The following is a 15,486-nucleotide window of genomic DNA, read 5'->3' on the forward strand; positions in this document are numbered from 1 at the left end:
CTCTTTCCTTCATCTATATTATCAGTGTGCCTCCCTGCAAACTCCAAAAAAGCAACCTTAATGATATGTGAGGTAGGAGGAGGTAGTAGTCTATTGCAATTAGCCATTGTCCGTAGCAAATTTACAATGAACAAATAAACATGCAGTTGATAGCGACTCCATAAACTCCAAGAGCTACAAAATATCAATACAACTACAGCATGATATGTGAGATTGCGTCAAGATTCTTTGGAGGTGCGTTTTGCTGAGATGCTACGCCTATAAAATCCTTCTTTTGCCGTGCTTTAGCCATGCACGTTGATAAAGTAAACAACTGCACGTGAATGGAAGGAAGCGAATGCCGTGGCAAATTGCCTATGCACACCGTGTACTGAGCCAAGTTTGGAACTAAAAAAGAGAACAATGTGTGTGTGGGGGGGGGGGGTCCTATGGCATTCTTCTTAATGCTGAATCTCAAGAAGATATGTTGGGCTACAAAGGGAATATTTTCTAAGAGACGAAATTCATGTTGTCACCTTGAAATAACATGGAGACATCAAATGGGAGTGGCAAATATCATTGGAGGGGGAAAAGACAGAGGCTTTAGAGATCTGTGGTGGGGAATGATAAAGAAGAGAGGGAACCACGGGCCGGGCTTTTTGGGGTGCTCATTCCATTCGTTTTGTTCTCTTTACAGAGTATCAGCAGGGTTTCCACGAGATGCTTCTACTCTTCAGGCTGCTTGTGGAAAAGGAGCATGAAATCTATTGGCTGTTCCAGTTCTTTCTCCAGAAAACAGTAAGTTTCTTCCCCCTTCAGAGGAGGGGCTGCGGTTCAATGCTAGAGCCTTTGCTTTGCATGCAAAAGATTCCAGGTTCAATCCCCGCCATCTCCAGTTAAAAGGACCAGGCAGTGAGTCCTGTGAAAGACTTCTGCCTAAGACCCAAGAGAGTCACTGCAAGTCTGAATAAACAATACTGACCTTGATGGACCAATGGTTTGATTCGTAATAAGGCAGCTTCATGTTTCCATGCGTGTTCACTGGCCATTGCTAGTATGGTTAAGGGAGGCTGTTCTTGGGGCCAGTCCTGGGTCATCCAATAGCATCCATCTTCTCCTAGAGTTATTACCTCCATGCAGGGGTCATTTTGTAGAAAAAGAGCTGGAAGAACACATTAGCATAACTCATTAGCATAACTCATTAGCATATGCCATGCCCCTTTTCATCACCAGAGGTGTTTCATTAGCATAACTGATTTGCATATGCCACACCCCCTGACATCACCTATCCTTGTTGTTTTGGACCCAATCCTGGGGCTGAAATTGGGCCCAAAATGGCAAAAAGGGACTGAAAATGGCCAAAAAGAGGCCCCAAATGGTCAGGATCGGCTGCTGCTGAGCGGGAGAGTGATCCGCCACCCGTCAGAGGCCCGATCCGGGCTGTTTCACTCCCAATCCAGGCTGAAACAGGCCTGAAAAGGGTGAGTCAGGTGGGCGGGGCCACCTGTCATGTGACCTCTTTGGGGAACTGCCGGAACTGCATCCCTGCGCGTTCCTCCTAAAAATGAGCCCTGCCTCCATGGACTGCCCCTCCTATCACTAGAGGGCAAATCATCACACCATCTGCACAATGGGAAGGAGCCAGATACCGGGGTGGGGGGGAGATATACACCTGCCAGTCAGGATTACCCCTTAATGCTTGATGTACCCTTTGGAAAACTCTTTGTGCAAAATCCTTGGGGGACGTGAAGAAGGGAATGCTGGCCACGAGGACCCCATTATTCCAAGCCACCAAGGTGGATCCAGCTATCCTCCAAGGAGCCGTCCTCTAACTTCAGTGGCTCTGCCTCCTATGGAAGAGACACTTAAGTTGGAGAAAGGTGCCTTAGCTTGGAGGAGGGATTCCTGCTCAAGCTAAAAGCAAAAGTGGAGTATAAATATTTTACTTTGCTCAGAGGTAGGATCCACCCCACCGTTCCATGCCACAGGACTCTCTTGCAACTAGGGATGCCCTGAACTTTAGGAGAAAAGGTTTGCAGGCGAACAACAGTCACAAACCTGTGTGAGCTGGGCCAAGGATGTCCTCATTTCACCACTATATGACTCTAACAGTTGCTGAATGGCTGCACAGCTGTGGGGGTGAAATTTCATTCTCTTGCAAACCTTTGGCATTTGGGCAGCACATGAAGTCAGTTCTCCCCCCAAGTTCATGGGATAGTTGAATTGAGTGTTTGAGTATCCCCACTTGCAACCTCCCTTCTAGCAATTCCAGAATGCCCTTTCTCCCTAGTGGCAGAAAATAGCCTCAAGGTCTCCCAGCATGCACTACTTCCCGGCACTATAACAGGATGCACGTTGGCTACGTAAGGAACACACAAAGCGCTCTTAAACTGAGTTAGACTGTTGGTCTATCAAGTCTACTGTGGCAGGCAGTGGCTCTCCGGCGTCTCAGGCAGAGATTGCTCCCATTACCTGCTACACGATCCTTTTAGCTGGAGATGTCAGGATTTGAACCTGGGGCCTCCTGCATGCAAAGCAGGTACTCTACTACCGAGCCATGACTTCATCCCCTTGTGCTTTCATGCACCACTATCATTTGCACAGATCACTTATGACTTTGTCTGACATCAGCTGCTCCTTTGCAGCTGCTTTCTCCCCACCAAAATTACAGCTACCTTCTTGGGTAGCCCAGGAGAGCCTGAGCTTGTCAGAACTCAGAAGCTAACCAGGGTTAGTCTTGGTTAGTAATTGGATGGGAGACCTCCCACAAAGACCAAGGTTGCAGAGGCAGGCAACGGCAAACCACCTCTGTTAGTCTCTTGCCATGAAAACTCCACCAGGGGTTGCCATAAGTCAACTCTGACTTGAGGGCCAGATTTCATTTTTCATTCCCCTCCCATTATAGAACACTTTAGGGCTACACTAGAGAGAATCTTCTCTCATTCCTTCTAGTCTTACCTATGCCGCTAGACACCGTTCCTCCACGAAAGCATTGATTGCTCCAGAGTTCTCTGCAATATTATGGGGGCGTCTCTGGGGCAATTTTAGGAGAAGAGTCTGGAGAAAACAGCCAGATACGATTCTTTTGTGCTCAGGTCCTTCCACAATCACCAGGCATTTCCTGCACTGGAAAACAGTAGATTTGACCTTGCATTTCTAGTGGTGGGAGGAGGGGCGCCATCTGCCAGGCAATGGCCTTTGCGTCCCACCACTGATGCTGGCCTGGAACAGTCTCTTGGAACCGTAAGGTACACGAGCGTCTCTGCTACCTTCTGTACCGGGCACCAGAAGGTGGCCCATCTGTACTTAGCCAAATGCTCACCATGGGATATTTATACACCAGCCTTGGCAGAATCCATGAAACAGTTTTGGTTTGCTGATACCTGTGGCTGTCTTGGGGATGATTGATTCCAATGTTTTAAGAGGAGGATGTGGCCAAGCGAGGCCATCTGGCCTTTGCATGTTCCTACAAATGTTTTCCCGTTTCAGGATTCTTGGGTTTGGTATTTTTTTAAAAAACAGGAAAATAGCTGCATCATGAACATCGGAGTGGGGAAGAACCTGGCCATGCTAAGATCCTTGATTGCTTTTATGGACCCCGACTTTTCAAAGCATCTGGGTAAGCTGATCTCCCTGGCCTGCCCTCTTAAGAATTCAGTACTGTTCCGTTTCCCCTCCAGTTATTTCAAAGGGCTATATAAATATAGTCTTGTTACAGCCAACCTTTCCTACGTTGCTTCGTAGTGTCTTCATTCTTCAAGTATGATCTTCAAGTCACATCTGTAGCAGAAAGAAAGTCCGGGAGATAACAGTGGCTCGAGTTTTGGAGACTGTAGCTGACGAGCTGCTTCTCCCAATTTTATTTATTCACGTGACTTATAGTCCACCTTTCTCACTGAGACTCCAGGCAGACGACACAGTCTAAATCAATGCAATCGATGGACACAACATTTAATAAGCAATGTAATAGGATCAGGATCACAGCAATCAGATACAAAGTATAGAGTATTAGAGATGATAAACTATGTTGAAAACAGTATTACCTAGGTGTAAAAACAAAGCAGTGAGAGTAGAATAATACATACAGCAAACAGGTCATGCATATTATCCGCACTGGTATAATTCACAGTCCTGTTCCCTTTATCAAAGCACCTTCCTAAACAATTTCATTTTAATATAACCCTATTACTTTGGCCCAGTTCTTCTTGTTGCCACAACAGCGTTTCCCAGTTTCTGCTATCCTTCCCTCTCTTCCATTCTACCACAACCTGTGCAAATACATAAGGGTGAGGACTCCACAATGCTATGTTTGGGATATTCTTGCTGTAGGAAGAGGAGGATTCAGCGCTGTCCCTCTCCTCAGGTTTCAGAGGGGGACAAAACAAAGAAAGACGGAGAGGTCAGGGCACTCTATTTACTGTTTACTGCTCTGACTGTTCTTTGATATGTAGATTGCTATTCTCATGATTTCCTTCTTGTGATATCCTCCTTCTCGTGTTTCTCTTCCTGGCTTTGTTCCATCTCTCTCCTTCTCCTCCCTCCATCTTGGAAGCATAGATGCAGGCCTTGCCCTGGCATCCATGTCCGTCCTTAGACTAGATAGGTAGTTAGGATCTGTCTCTCCTCCTTTTCTATCAAAGTATGGGGTTCCTACAATAAAGAACTCTTATTTCCTTTCTAAATATAAGCAAGTGTATGCTTTGTTATTTTCTCTCCTGCACACACACCAGCCAGCAGAACCAGCTCACAACCACCTATAATCATGCTTCCTTTTGCTAAATGATAGACTGTGCTAATAGCCAAAACATGGAATACTTTAATTAATTTTCTGGGACCAACATATGATTTATTTATCACTTACACCATCCTTAGCCAGGATCAAAAGAAGAACTCTGCTAGCTGCATGCATCCCAGGGAGATTGGGGATTCTTGTTGGCCATATTAAGCTGCTTTAGGTTGAATCAGACCAATGGTCCTTCAAGTTCAGCATTGTCTACTCTGACAGGAAGCAGCTCTCCAGGGTCAGAGGCAGAGAAACGCTTTTCCCATCTCCTGATGCTACCTGATCCCTTTAGGTAGAGATGCCAAACAGTTGCTCTACCACTGAGCCACGGCCTCTCCCAAATGTTCTCAAATATGACCCCTACCTCCCACATGCCTCATGGCAAACTGCTTTTGAAATGGGAAGACCTTTCAAAAGCAGTTCGCTGTATGGAAGCAGGTCCTCTGGTGATGACAGGTCTCAGCAAGAGAAATCCAGCCGCCTTGCCAAAGTCATAGGAAACTCCCAGTGCAACCCTAAGCAGAGATGCACAAGTCTAAGCTTTCTTTGCTTTTTTTCTAGAAAGAAAGGGCCAAGTAGTTCAGTCCTTGTTCCCATGGTTCTGTCTCCTCTTCCAGCGAGTCTTCAGGACTTTTGATGATGTCTGGAGACTCTGGGAGGTGAGTAGTTCTCACAGTTTCCTTGAGGGGGTTCATCATGACACTCAAGGAGATAGAGGGCTAAGGACACCCTTCAATTCCTGACTGGGCATTTAAGGGAAATACTTTTTTCATCTATCTCCAGCATACCACTCATGGACACTGTGTCTGTGTAAAGTGCCATCAAGTCACAAATGATTTATGGTGACCCCAGCAAGGGGCTTTCAATACAGGTGAGAAGCAGAGCGCTCTTGCCATTGCCTTCCTTGGCAGAGTCTTCCTTGGTGTCACCCATCCAATACCAACCCAGCTTAGCTTCTGAGATCTGATAAAATCGGGTTGTACAATGCCCCCCTTCCCTCCCATGGGCGCCATGGCACCTACCATTGTGTCTCCTGGCATCCCTGCCCTCCCCACCATCAATACCAACAGACAGGTGTGGAGTATTAAACAAAAACAGTCACATAGCTTTGACTGGGAAGGAGGAAAGAGGGTGTGGGTGGAGACAGACAAGAAGAGCATTGTTACTTGCTGCCATGTGTCTTGATCTGGGAAGAGACATGTACCACTATGGCAGCCATTTTATAATTGTCTGTTTCCCATGGCAGCCATTTTGAAATCGCCCCACGGCCATGGCAGCCATTTTGTAATTGTCCCTTTCCCAGGGTGGCCAGTTTATAATTATCTCTTTCCAAGGGCAGCCATTTCATAATCGCTCCTCTGCCATGGCAGCCATTTTTAAATTGTCCTTTTCCCACGGTAGCCATTTTCTAATCACTCTCTGCCATGGCAGCCATTTTGTTATGGCTCCCACTACTCTTTCTCATAATCAAGGGCAGATTGGCCGTATAACTGATAGAGAAAGCTCGTGGTGGGCCACTTCCCTTGAGGGCCACTGGTGGCTAGGAGCAAGCTTAACTGAACTCCAGCAATTCTCCCAGATTCTGAATGGCCGCTTGTCTACAACCCTTCAACAGCTGTGGTAATTGGTGTCCATTCACCATGGGCCTTTTCCAACTCTGCTGCCAGCTTTCAGGAGGAAGCCAGGGTGAGCGAATACCCATTGTTCGCACCGCTGAGCTGAGTGACCCTTTTGGTGCTGGCTTGCACTGCTTCAGGGCCCGGGGCCACTCAGCATGGCTTGCCCCCATGCCACGGTTGCTTCCCAGCCCGCTCCTAACTCAGCATCCTGAAACTGCCTGCAGGCTAACCAAGGTGGGGGCCCAGAACAACAACAGAAACAAGACCGAATGAGACCACTAACAGCATTCTGAATTTTAAAAAAATGACAAGTCCTCATTCATCTAAATTCATTCACACGGTGGTTTGTAAAGAGTGCTTTAGGATGGGGTTGCCAGCCTCCAGAGTTTTTCGAATTACAACCCATCTCCAGAATTACGGTTGCCAGCTCCAAGTTGGGAAATTCCTGGAGATCTGGGGGGTGAAACCTGGAGAAAGTGGGGTTTGGGGACGGAAAGGGCCTTGGCATGGCATAATTCCATGGAGTCCACCCCCCAAAGTAGCCATTTTCTCTAGGTGAACTGATCTCTGTGGCCTGGAGACCAGTTGTAATTCCAGGAGATCTCCAGTCACTATCTGGAGGCTGGCAACCCTATCCGGAATACAGAGATCAGTTCCCCCAGAGGTAATGACAGCTTTGGAGGAAGGACTCGATGACATCACATCCTTGCTGAGCTCCTCCCCTCCCCAAACACCTCCCTCTCCATATTCCTCTCCCAAATCTCCAGTAATTTCCCATCCTTGAGTTCACAACCCTAGTCAGGACTCATGTAGGTCATGAATCTCTGGCAGGTGGGTGGTAAGGCCAGGAGGAAAGAGGAGGAACAGGGTAAACGTGGGAAAGGAGGAATAGGGTAAACATGGGAAAGGACAGAAGTCTCATTGGCAAATTTAGTTTTCAGTGGATTGATCTGCAATAGAACAGCAGGATTTGAGTCCAGTGTAGGGTTCTCAGCCTCCAGGTGGGGGCTGGAGATCTCCCAGAATTTCAACTAAACTCCAGGCGACAGAGATCAGTTCCCCTGGAAAAAATGGCTGCTTTAGAGGATGGGCCCTATGCTGTTATATCCTGCTGAGGTTCCTCCCCTTCCCCAACGCAGCCCTCTCTAGGCTCCGCCTCCCAAATCTCCAGGAATTTCCCAACTTGGAACTGGCCACCCTATTCCAGTGCACCTCAGAGACCAACAAGATGTTCAGGATGTAAGCTTTTGAGAGTCAGAGCTCCCTTCTTCAGGCACTGTCTGAAGGGAAAAGGGAGCCCTTACTCTTGAAAGCTCACACCTTGAAAATCTTGTTGGTCTCTAAGGTGCCACCGGACTCAAATCCTGCTGACAAATTTAAGCTTGTCTCTAATGAAATGCAGCCCATTGTTACCTAATGCTATATTTTCAGAGATACTAAATATGAAAAAACTTAAACATGTTCAGTTATCAAATGTACAATTCTTGCATTTTTAAATGGGGGAGAGGGATAGTAGCACATAGGCATTTTGCAAGCAGGTGTCCAAAAAGTACAGCACGTTTCAAAGTCCAGAAAAGGCCCAGAGAGGAAGAAGTGGGTACTGCTTCACAAGCATTGAGAAGAACCACGTCAACGTATCTTGCTGACCGTCACCTAACTGCAGCTGTGGGGAGGCAACTCCCTGGCATACTATTCAAAAGAAAATACTCTATAATGTGGTCCTGAAAACCGGTCTTTGAATTGCAGCGAGAATAATGTAGCCTTGTGCATGCAACAGATTCCAATTTGGAACAGAGAGTCCATTTCGGCCCTGCTGGCTTTTTGCTTTGCTGTGTTGAATCTCTCCAACCGAAAATGGGGTGGGGGGTGTCTGGCAGCCCTAGCAGCTAAGCGGCCCCTTCTGGACGTTGCTCTGCCTCACTGACACTACTTACGGAGCCCTGCCAAAGGCACAGCTGGCCTGTATTAGTGGTTACTCCATTCCTTCTGCAAAGGCTTGTTAAGTTGAATCCCAAATGGAGGCCTGGATTGCTGTTGCAGCAGGATTTCTGACCCACCAAACAGAAACCATTTGCTTAGCTTTCTTCTCCTCCGTCCTGGACCCTGGTGGCTTTTATTATTTCAATTAATATTTGCCCAAGGTCTCCCGGCAGTTGCTCTGCCTGCTGACTGGACTCTTGCACGCCGGCCGTTTTGCTTTAATTATAGGGAGGAGAGGGGAGAGGGCAAATCTCCATCTGGGCAGCAGGAGGGAAGCTCTTTGCTATCTTCAAGCACTGCAAAGACATTCACTTGTTCCGTACCAATACCTGTATTTTGTGGGACAACCTTCTAACCAGAGAAGAGAGAGAGAACAAGAGAGTGAAGGCTTCCAATGCACCTTCCAGAATTACCAGGGTTTTAATTTGAAATGGACCCCTCTGAAGGAAATAATTCAGTGTAAAGAGCGCAAACCAGGCTGTTCTCCATTCATCTTGAGGCATTTTTGCCATTCACACTCCCCGCTTGGGTCACAGCAAGGCATTTGAGAGCCACGCTACAAGTGATGAATTACACTTGGCTGTCAACAACAACAACAAAGTTTATTAGCCAGAGGCCATCACATTCTTGAAACACTTGCCTGGCAAGTGAACAGACTCGCGTGTATTCCTCCCTGTTCACTTGCCATTCACTTGGTCTCCACTTGATCAAGTAGAGCGCAAGTGAATGGCAAGCAAACAGGGAGGAATACACGCGAGTCTGTTCACTTGCCAGGCAAGTGTCATTCGTCACTTGTAGCTTGGCTCTCAGTGCATTTTTCTCCTGCCTTTCTCCAAGGAGGAGCTCAGGGCAACATACGTTACTCTCCATTTTGTCCTCACAACAATCTTGTGAGGAAGATTAGGCATAGCCAGATTGACCAACTTAAGGTCACCTGGTCATTACCATGACAAGCTGGAATTTGAACCCAGGCCTTCCCAGCCCTAACCCAACCCCCCCTCCCCATACCACACTAGCTTTCACAGTGTCACCCAGTAGGGCTAGAAAAGGGCAAGAGTCCATTAGCACCTATAAGACTAACTAAATTTGTGGTAGGGTATGCACTTTCGTGAGCCACAGCTCACTTCTTCAGATACAGCTCATATCTTCAGAAAGCTCATACCCTACCACAATTTTTTTTAGTTTTATAGGTGCTACTGGACTCTTGCTCTTTTCTACTGCTACAGACACGGCTACCCATCTTGATCTATGCCCAGTAGGTCTGTTTCCTTTCCACACCTCTTTCAAGGGGCTCAGGGCAACACACACAGCACTTCTCTTCATCCTTTTAAGTTGGTTGGGTTATCTATATATTTGAAAGATTTCTATGCCTCCCTTTCTCCCTACACATGTCAAGCATCAGTGTAAGATCAAATAATAATAATATATGATCCACCAGGCGGATTATACATTATGTAAATGAATAAATAAATACACTTAAAAACAGAATTAATCCGACCACCAACCAGACCCTAATATGTACCCGGAATCAATCAGTTGAGCCAACCGGTACTGAAGGTTGCCCCAACTATCCCCTTAAATGGTTTGGTTTTACCATCTTATTGGAAGATTAACAAGATACATATTGAAATGGCTAACCTTGTTCCGGAAAACAGCGAAATCTCGCTAGAAGATGTCTTCTCGCGTGATAACAGCGTCTTCTTGTGCGATTTTGTGTGAGATTTCGCTGTTTTCCGGAACAAGGTAACCCGTGTGGAAATGGCCTTGATCATGGCTCATCTCAAACTGCAGTAGTGATCAGCTGACATCCCAAAACTGACAAGCAAAATGATGGACAGCGAAGTTGGCCTGCACGTTAGCGGTGATGATGTACACCTTGAGTCCTCCTCGACTGACCGCACCTGTATTTCCCTCCCCCAAGGTGTTTCTAACTGGAATGCCTTGCAGAAACTTCCAGGTGATGGTAGCTTACACAATGCTCCAAATGGTGAGAGACCAGATCGTCCAAGAAGACATGAGTGGAGATGACATTTTAACGGTAAGCGGGGGACATACATGTCCAAGCACAAGCAGTCTTTGTGCAGCCCGAAAATAGAGGACATTGTGTGCCCAGCTTTAAGTCACAGCTAAGTATTACAAGGTATCTATGTCAAAAAGAGTCCAGTAGCACCTTTAAGACTAACCAATTTTATTGTAGCATAAGCTTTCGAGAATCACAGTTCTCTTCGTCAGATGCATGGTTCAGAAACTGGTCAAATATAGAAGAGGAGGGGGGAGGAGGGGAGGAGAGAGAAGAGGCAATTACGGGGGGAGAGGGAGGATGCAACCAAAACATTCCTTTGCTAGTAAATGTAAACATCTCCTTTTGGTGTGGGGATCAGTTGGCTAGTGTGAGGCTTCAAAGGAGTTTGCCGTGTTAGTTTGTAGCAGCAAAACAGCTAGACCATCCAATTCCAATGCAGTATAAGCCTTCGATAACCACAGCTCTCCCCGTCAGATGCATCTGACAAAGAGAACTGTGGTCCCCGAAAGCCCATGCCAGGTGCCACTGGGCTCCCCCAGACCCCGCCTCCGTAAAGGAAATCTGTTACCTGTGATAATGTGATAACCATTCATAGTCCCTATTCAGTCCCAGCTTGACAGAGTCAAATTTGCATATGAATTCCAATTCAGCAGCCTCCCGTATCTATGGTACGGTATCTATGGAAACAGTCTTAAAGGTATCACAGGATGCCTTGTTATGGAAATGCTGGGGAATGTGCAGAATTGTGAAGTGGTGGTGTTCGAAGGTCTCTTATGAAACAACCAGTTCGCTGTGTTCATCTTCCAAGACCTTGCTTCAGGTGCCTGGACCTTCTAAGATTAAGAAGGTGGCAACCGATGAGAGGGCTTTCTCAGCCATGGCATCAGTTTCTGAAACTCTCTCCCCATGGGAACTCATCTATCCCCTTCTGTTGTCACCTTTGCCAGCAAGTGATTATTTATTTCATCCGGCATTCCTTCGGTGATCTTTTTGCCCTATGTTTTAATACTTGTTTTTATGTTTTTGTATGTATATTTTAGTTTTTGTTGTAGCTGTTTAACAGTCTGTTTGGTTTTAAAGACATGTTTTTATTATGTGACATTTTAAATCAGCCGCCTTGGTGGCCCTAACAAGGGGGAAATGTGGGTATAAATTTTGGAAATTAAATAAATAAAAAGGTGGGAAATAATGGGATATTTGAAATTCTTGATCTTAGTAATACCCTTAGTAATACCAGATATCTCTGTCAATATGGGCTCAGCAGCCCTGCTGGAAGGTTCCAAGTGGTATCAGGAAGAAATATAGTTGATCTTGAGAACTAGGCTGATTCTGCACGGCTTACCTGAAGCCGGAACGTTGCAGGACATTGCGGAACATGCCGGCAAAAACACGAAAGATCGCGTTTTCTCACACGAGTTTTGCACCATGTCGCACAAAACTCACGCAAGGAAACACGATCTTTCGTGTTTTTACCGGCATGTTCCGCAACGTCCCGCAACATCCTGGCTTCAGGTAAGCCATGCAGAATCAGCCCTTGATAGAACTCTTCACTTTTGAATTTGCAGTTAGAGACCAATGCAAAATAACTGGGTGAGGAAAAATAGCTTCAGTGAGAAACGTCATTGGGGGAGTGTGGAAATTCTATTTTCAGTAGTTTGAAGGGACTGTCCTGTTGTTCAGTGACTTTTGACATATTTAATACCAGTGGATAACCTTTGCTCAGGTTTGATTTCATTCCTGCCCCTTCATTTGCATGCCGATTCCCCTGTGCAAAGTGCTTTCTTGAGGAATATCACCATGAAATATCCATGAACAAGGTCAAAAGTGATTGATGAGATTCCATTTCTTTTCTTCTCCAGCTATGCAATAATCTCATAGATCTGGAAGCCAATGAGTTGATAGCCAAAGCTTGTACCACCTATGAGCTTCTCATGAAACATGAAAAAAAGGTAAAAAAATGAGTCACGTCTCCTCTCCATGTACACTTCTGAGAGGCTCACTTCTGAATGTAGAGGGGATCTTGCACTCTTGGGATAAAACTCCAAGAAGTTGTTCTGACAGCTCTCAGAGAAGGTTCATTACCAGGGCTTTTTTCCTGGGAAAAGAGGTGGTGGAACTCAGTGAGTTGCCAGCACAGGGGGCAACTCTTGGTGGGAGGTGATGCCCCTGGTACCACATGTGCATGCGCAAAGTGCACACATGCTCCCAGGGCCAATGACGTCACTTTGGGTCAGCTGGAACAAGGGAGGAGTTTTTAAAAGTTTAAATCGCCCTTGGCAAAAATGGTCACATGGAGGGCTTTTTTTCTGGGAAAAGAGGTGGTGGAACTCAGTGGTGGAACTCAGGACCACACAATAATGTCACTTTGGGTCAACTGGAACAAGGGGGGAGTATTGTAAAGTTTAAATCGCCCTCAGCAAAAATGATCACATGATCAGTGGCCCCGCCCCCTGATCTCCAGACAGAGGGGAGTTTAGATTGCATGGAGGGCAATCTAAACTCCCCTCTGTCTAGAGATCAGGGGGCGGGGTCATGTGACCATTTTCAAGAGGAGCCGGAACTCCGTTCCACCACGTTCCAGCTGAAAAAAAGCCCTGGTCACATGGCTGGTGGCCACGCCCCCTGATCTCCAGACAGAGGGGAGTTTAGATTGCCCTCCATGCCACTCCAGCAATGCAGAGGGCAATCTAAACTCCCCTCTGTCTGGAGATCAGGGGGCGGGGCCACCAGCCATGTGACCATTTCCAAGAGGTTCCGGAACTCCATTCCACGGCATTCCAGCTGACAAAAATCCCTGGTCGTTACCAACCCAGCTTCCCTGCTGCCCAACTTTCCCCTTTTTTTCATCTTCCCACTGCCCCAGATTCTTCATCCTAAGTACTACCCTTTGCAGAAGTCAACATAAGGAAGGAACTTCTATTTTCAGAGAGATTTCCTTTCCCCCCAACCTCTCAGGCCAATGCCTGAGTTTAGGAGGGCTTTTCTACTTCTTTATCCCACACTTCTTCCAAAGGGTGATCATTTCCCCCCACCCCAACAATCTATCCTGAGAGAGAGACTGGCCCACAGTCAGTGGTAGAGTCCATATCCTAGCGATTCCCAGCATGCCATGCATGCCATGGCATCCACTAGTGTGTTTCCTGGCTGCCACTTGCCTCCTCCAGGGCACCTCACTGGAGCAAGAAGTGACTCAAGAGATGCCAGAAGACATCGCCTTTGGGTCTGCAGGAAGGTGCAGGAGGGTGCTTGGCTTTGTAACTGCTCCTCCGTGGCAGCTATTTTGTGACTGGTCCCACTTCTCATGGCAGGCAGCCATTTTTGTAGCAATGCCCACTTCCCTTTCTCAAAAGGCCACAGGCTCAGCCATGTAGGGGACTCTCAGAGCCAAGCTACAAGTGACGCCTGACTCAGGTTGGACACTTGTCATCTTCCCTCAAGTTTTGATGGGAAATGTAGGCATCTTGGACTTGCAGCTGTAATGGAGAGCCAAGCTGTAAAACCAGGACGCCTACATTTCCCATCAAAACTTGAGGTAAACTGACAAGTGTCCAACCTGTGTAAGGTGTCACTTGTAGCTTGGCTCTTAGATCCCACACTGGCCATGCTCAGTGATTCTCTGCTAAGTTAGCTTTGGAAGGGGGGAGAAAGGAGTTTTTTTGCCCCTCCTTCAGGAAATCAGATGTAATTCCACAAGACCTCCAGGCCCTACAGCTCTCCTCCCCACCCCACACACATATATGAATGACAAAATTTAGTAAATAGAATTAATGCTTCTGTTTCTTTAATATGCTCAGCATGGTAAGGTAAAGGCAAGCACTGAGTCATTACTGACCCATGGAGTGGCATTGCACCATGATGTTTTCTTAGCAGGCTTTTTATGGGGTGTTTTGCCATTGCCTTCCCCAGTCGTCTACACTTTACCCCCAGGAAACTGGGTGCTCATATATGACTTCTGATAAAAAAGAAATTGGAAATGGAGCTGGAAGGGAAGAGTAAGAGTCTCTGTACACAGGACATCTTACACAAGGACGCTCAAGTGTAGGGAGACGCAATGTTTGGCAGGAAGCATATTTCAAAAAGGCAGAGCTGAAGGCTCTTGTCAATTTCACCTCTCTACACAGAGCCAGCAGAGATCTCTCCTCAGAGGGATTGTCAATTTCATCTTCACCTCCCTGGAGGCTCTGTCAATTTCACCTCCCCATTGAGGAGGCAAAGAAAAAAGTTAATAAACACTCTCAGGAGCGATCTCTGCAGGCTCTGTGTAGAAAGATGAAATTGACCAAGCCTTCTGCGCTGTCTTTTTAAACTACGCTTCCCGGCTAACATTGTGTCTCCCTACATTTGAGCGTCCTCGTGTAAGAGGTCTCGTGTAGAGAGACTCTAAGAACAAGGCCTTCCATAATACTTGGGTGGGAAAGTAGCGTTGGCAGGGTGAGGTCTGGGTAGGAGGAAAAGAACGAGGGCAGGCCCCATCCCTCTGCAATCCATCTGCTTTGATAGCCAATTGTTCTGGGAAGCCCCAAAACATCAGGCTACAACACAGTCCATATCCAGTGCCTGGGGACCAGTGAAGAGAATGGGTTAAGGATGGGAGAGATCATGCAAGCAACGTAAGCTCATCTGGGGAGCAGGTGGGTCTCTTGCTAGTGGCGGTGGGGCCGGCTGCCTGGGGGCCACAAGAGGTTAGAGCTGACTCTGTTTGGAAGAGTGTGTTGGAAAGAGGAGAGGGGACTGTTTTCCTGGTAGAACCCACGGTGTTTCTCTTGTCCCCAGGTTCCACAGGAGCTGCAGGAGTTCTTCGGCCAGCCACAGCAATAAAGAGGCTGTGTTCTAAGTAGAAATATTGAAGCGATCCAGAGTTTGATATGGAATGAAAAAGAACAGGGACTGTAATCTCACTCTGGTCTCGCTCTTATGAGGCCCAGCACGGGAGAACGCAGAGACTGCAAACACTCTGCACCTGTGCAGAGTACATTTCCCTTTCCACTCTATAACCACACAAATCTGCCTACCTCCTATTTGAGGATGACTTATAAACCACTTCGAGCCTTGTTTGAGCGAGAGGCAGTATAAAAATCAAATAAATAAATAAATTTCTAGGC

General features: G+C 46.9%; 1 protein-coding gene across 1 annotated transcript in view; it reads left to right on the plus strand.

The window, feature by feature from the left end:
• The window catches only part of TBC1D21 (TBC1 domain family member 21), a 34,881-nt gene extending 19,640 nt beyond the window's left edge, over positions 1-15,241 (plus strand). Inside the window, exons 6-11 of the mRNA XM_055002302.1 lie at positions 677-777; positions 3,502-3,598; positions 5,324-5,421; positions 10,283-10,399; positions 12,244-12,333; positions 15,158-15,241. Coding sequence (XP_054858277.1) covers positions 677-777; positions 3,502-3,598; positions 5,324-5,421; positions 10,283-10,399; positions 12,244-12,333; positions 15,158-15,202 — 548 coding nt within the window. The 3' untranslated portion in view covers positions 15,203-15,241. The remainder of the gene's footprint in view (positions 1-676; positions 778-3,501; positions 3,599-5,323; positions 5,422-10,282; positions 10,400-12,243; positions 12,334-15,157) is intronic.
• The last annotated feature ends 245 nt before the right edge of the window (positions 15,242-15,486 follow it).

Source organism: Eublepharis macularius, chromosome 18 (genome assembly GCF_028583425.1).
Source record: "Eublepharis macularius isolate TG4126 chromosome 18, MPM_Emac_v1.0, whole genome shotgun sequence".
NCBI classification, from domain to species: Eukaryota; Metazoa; Chordata; class Lepidosauria; order Squamata; family Eublepharidae; genus Eublepharis; species Eublepharis macularius.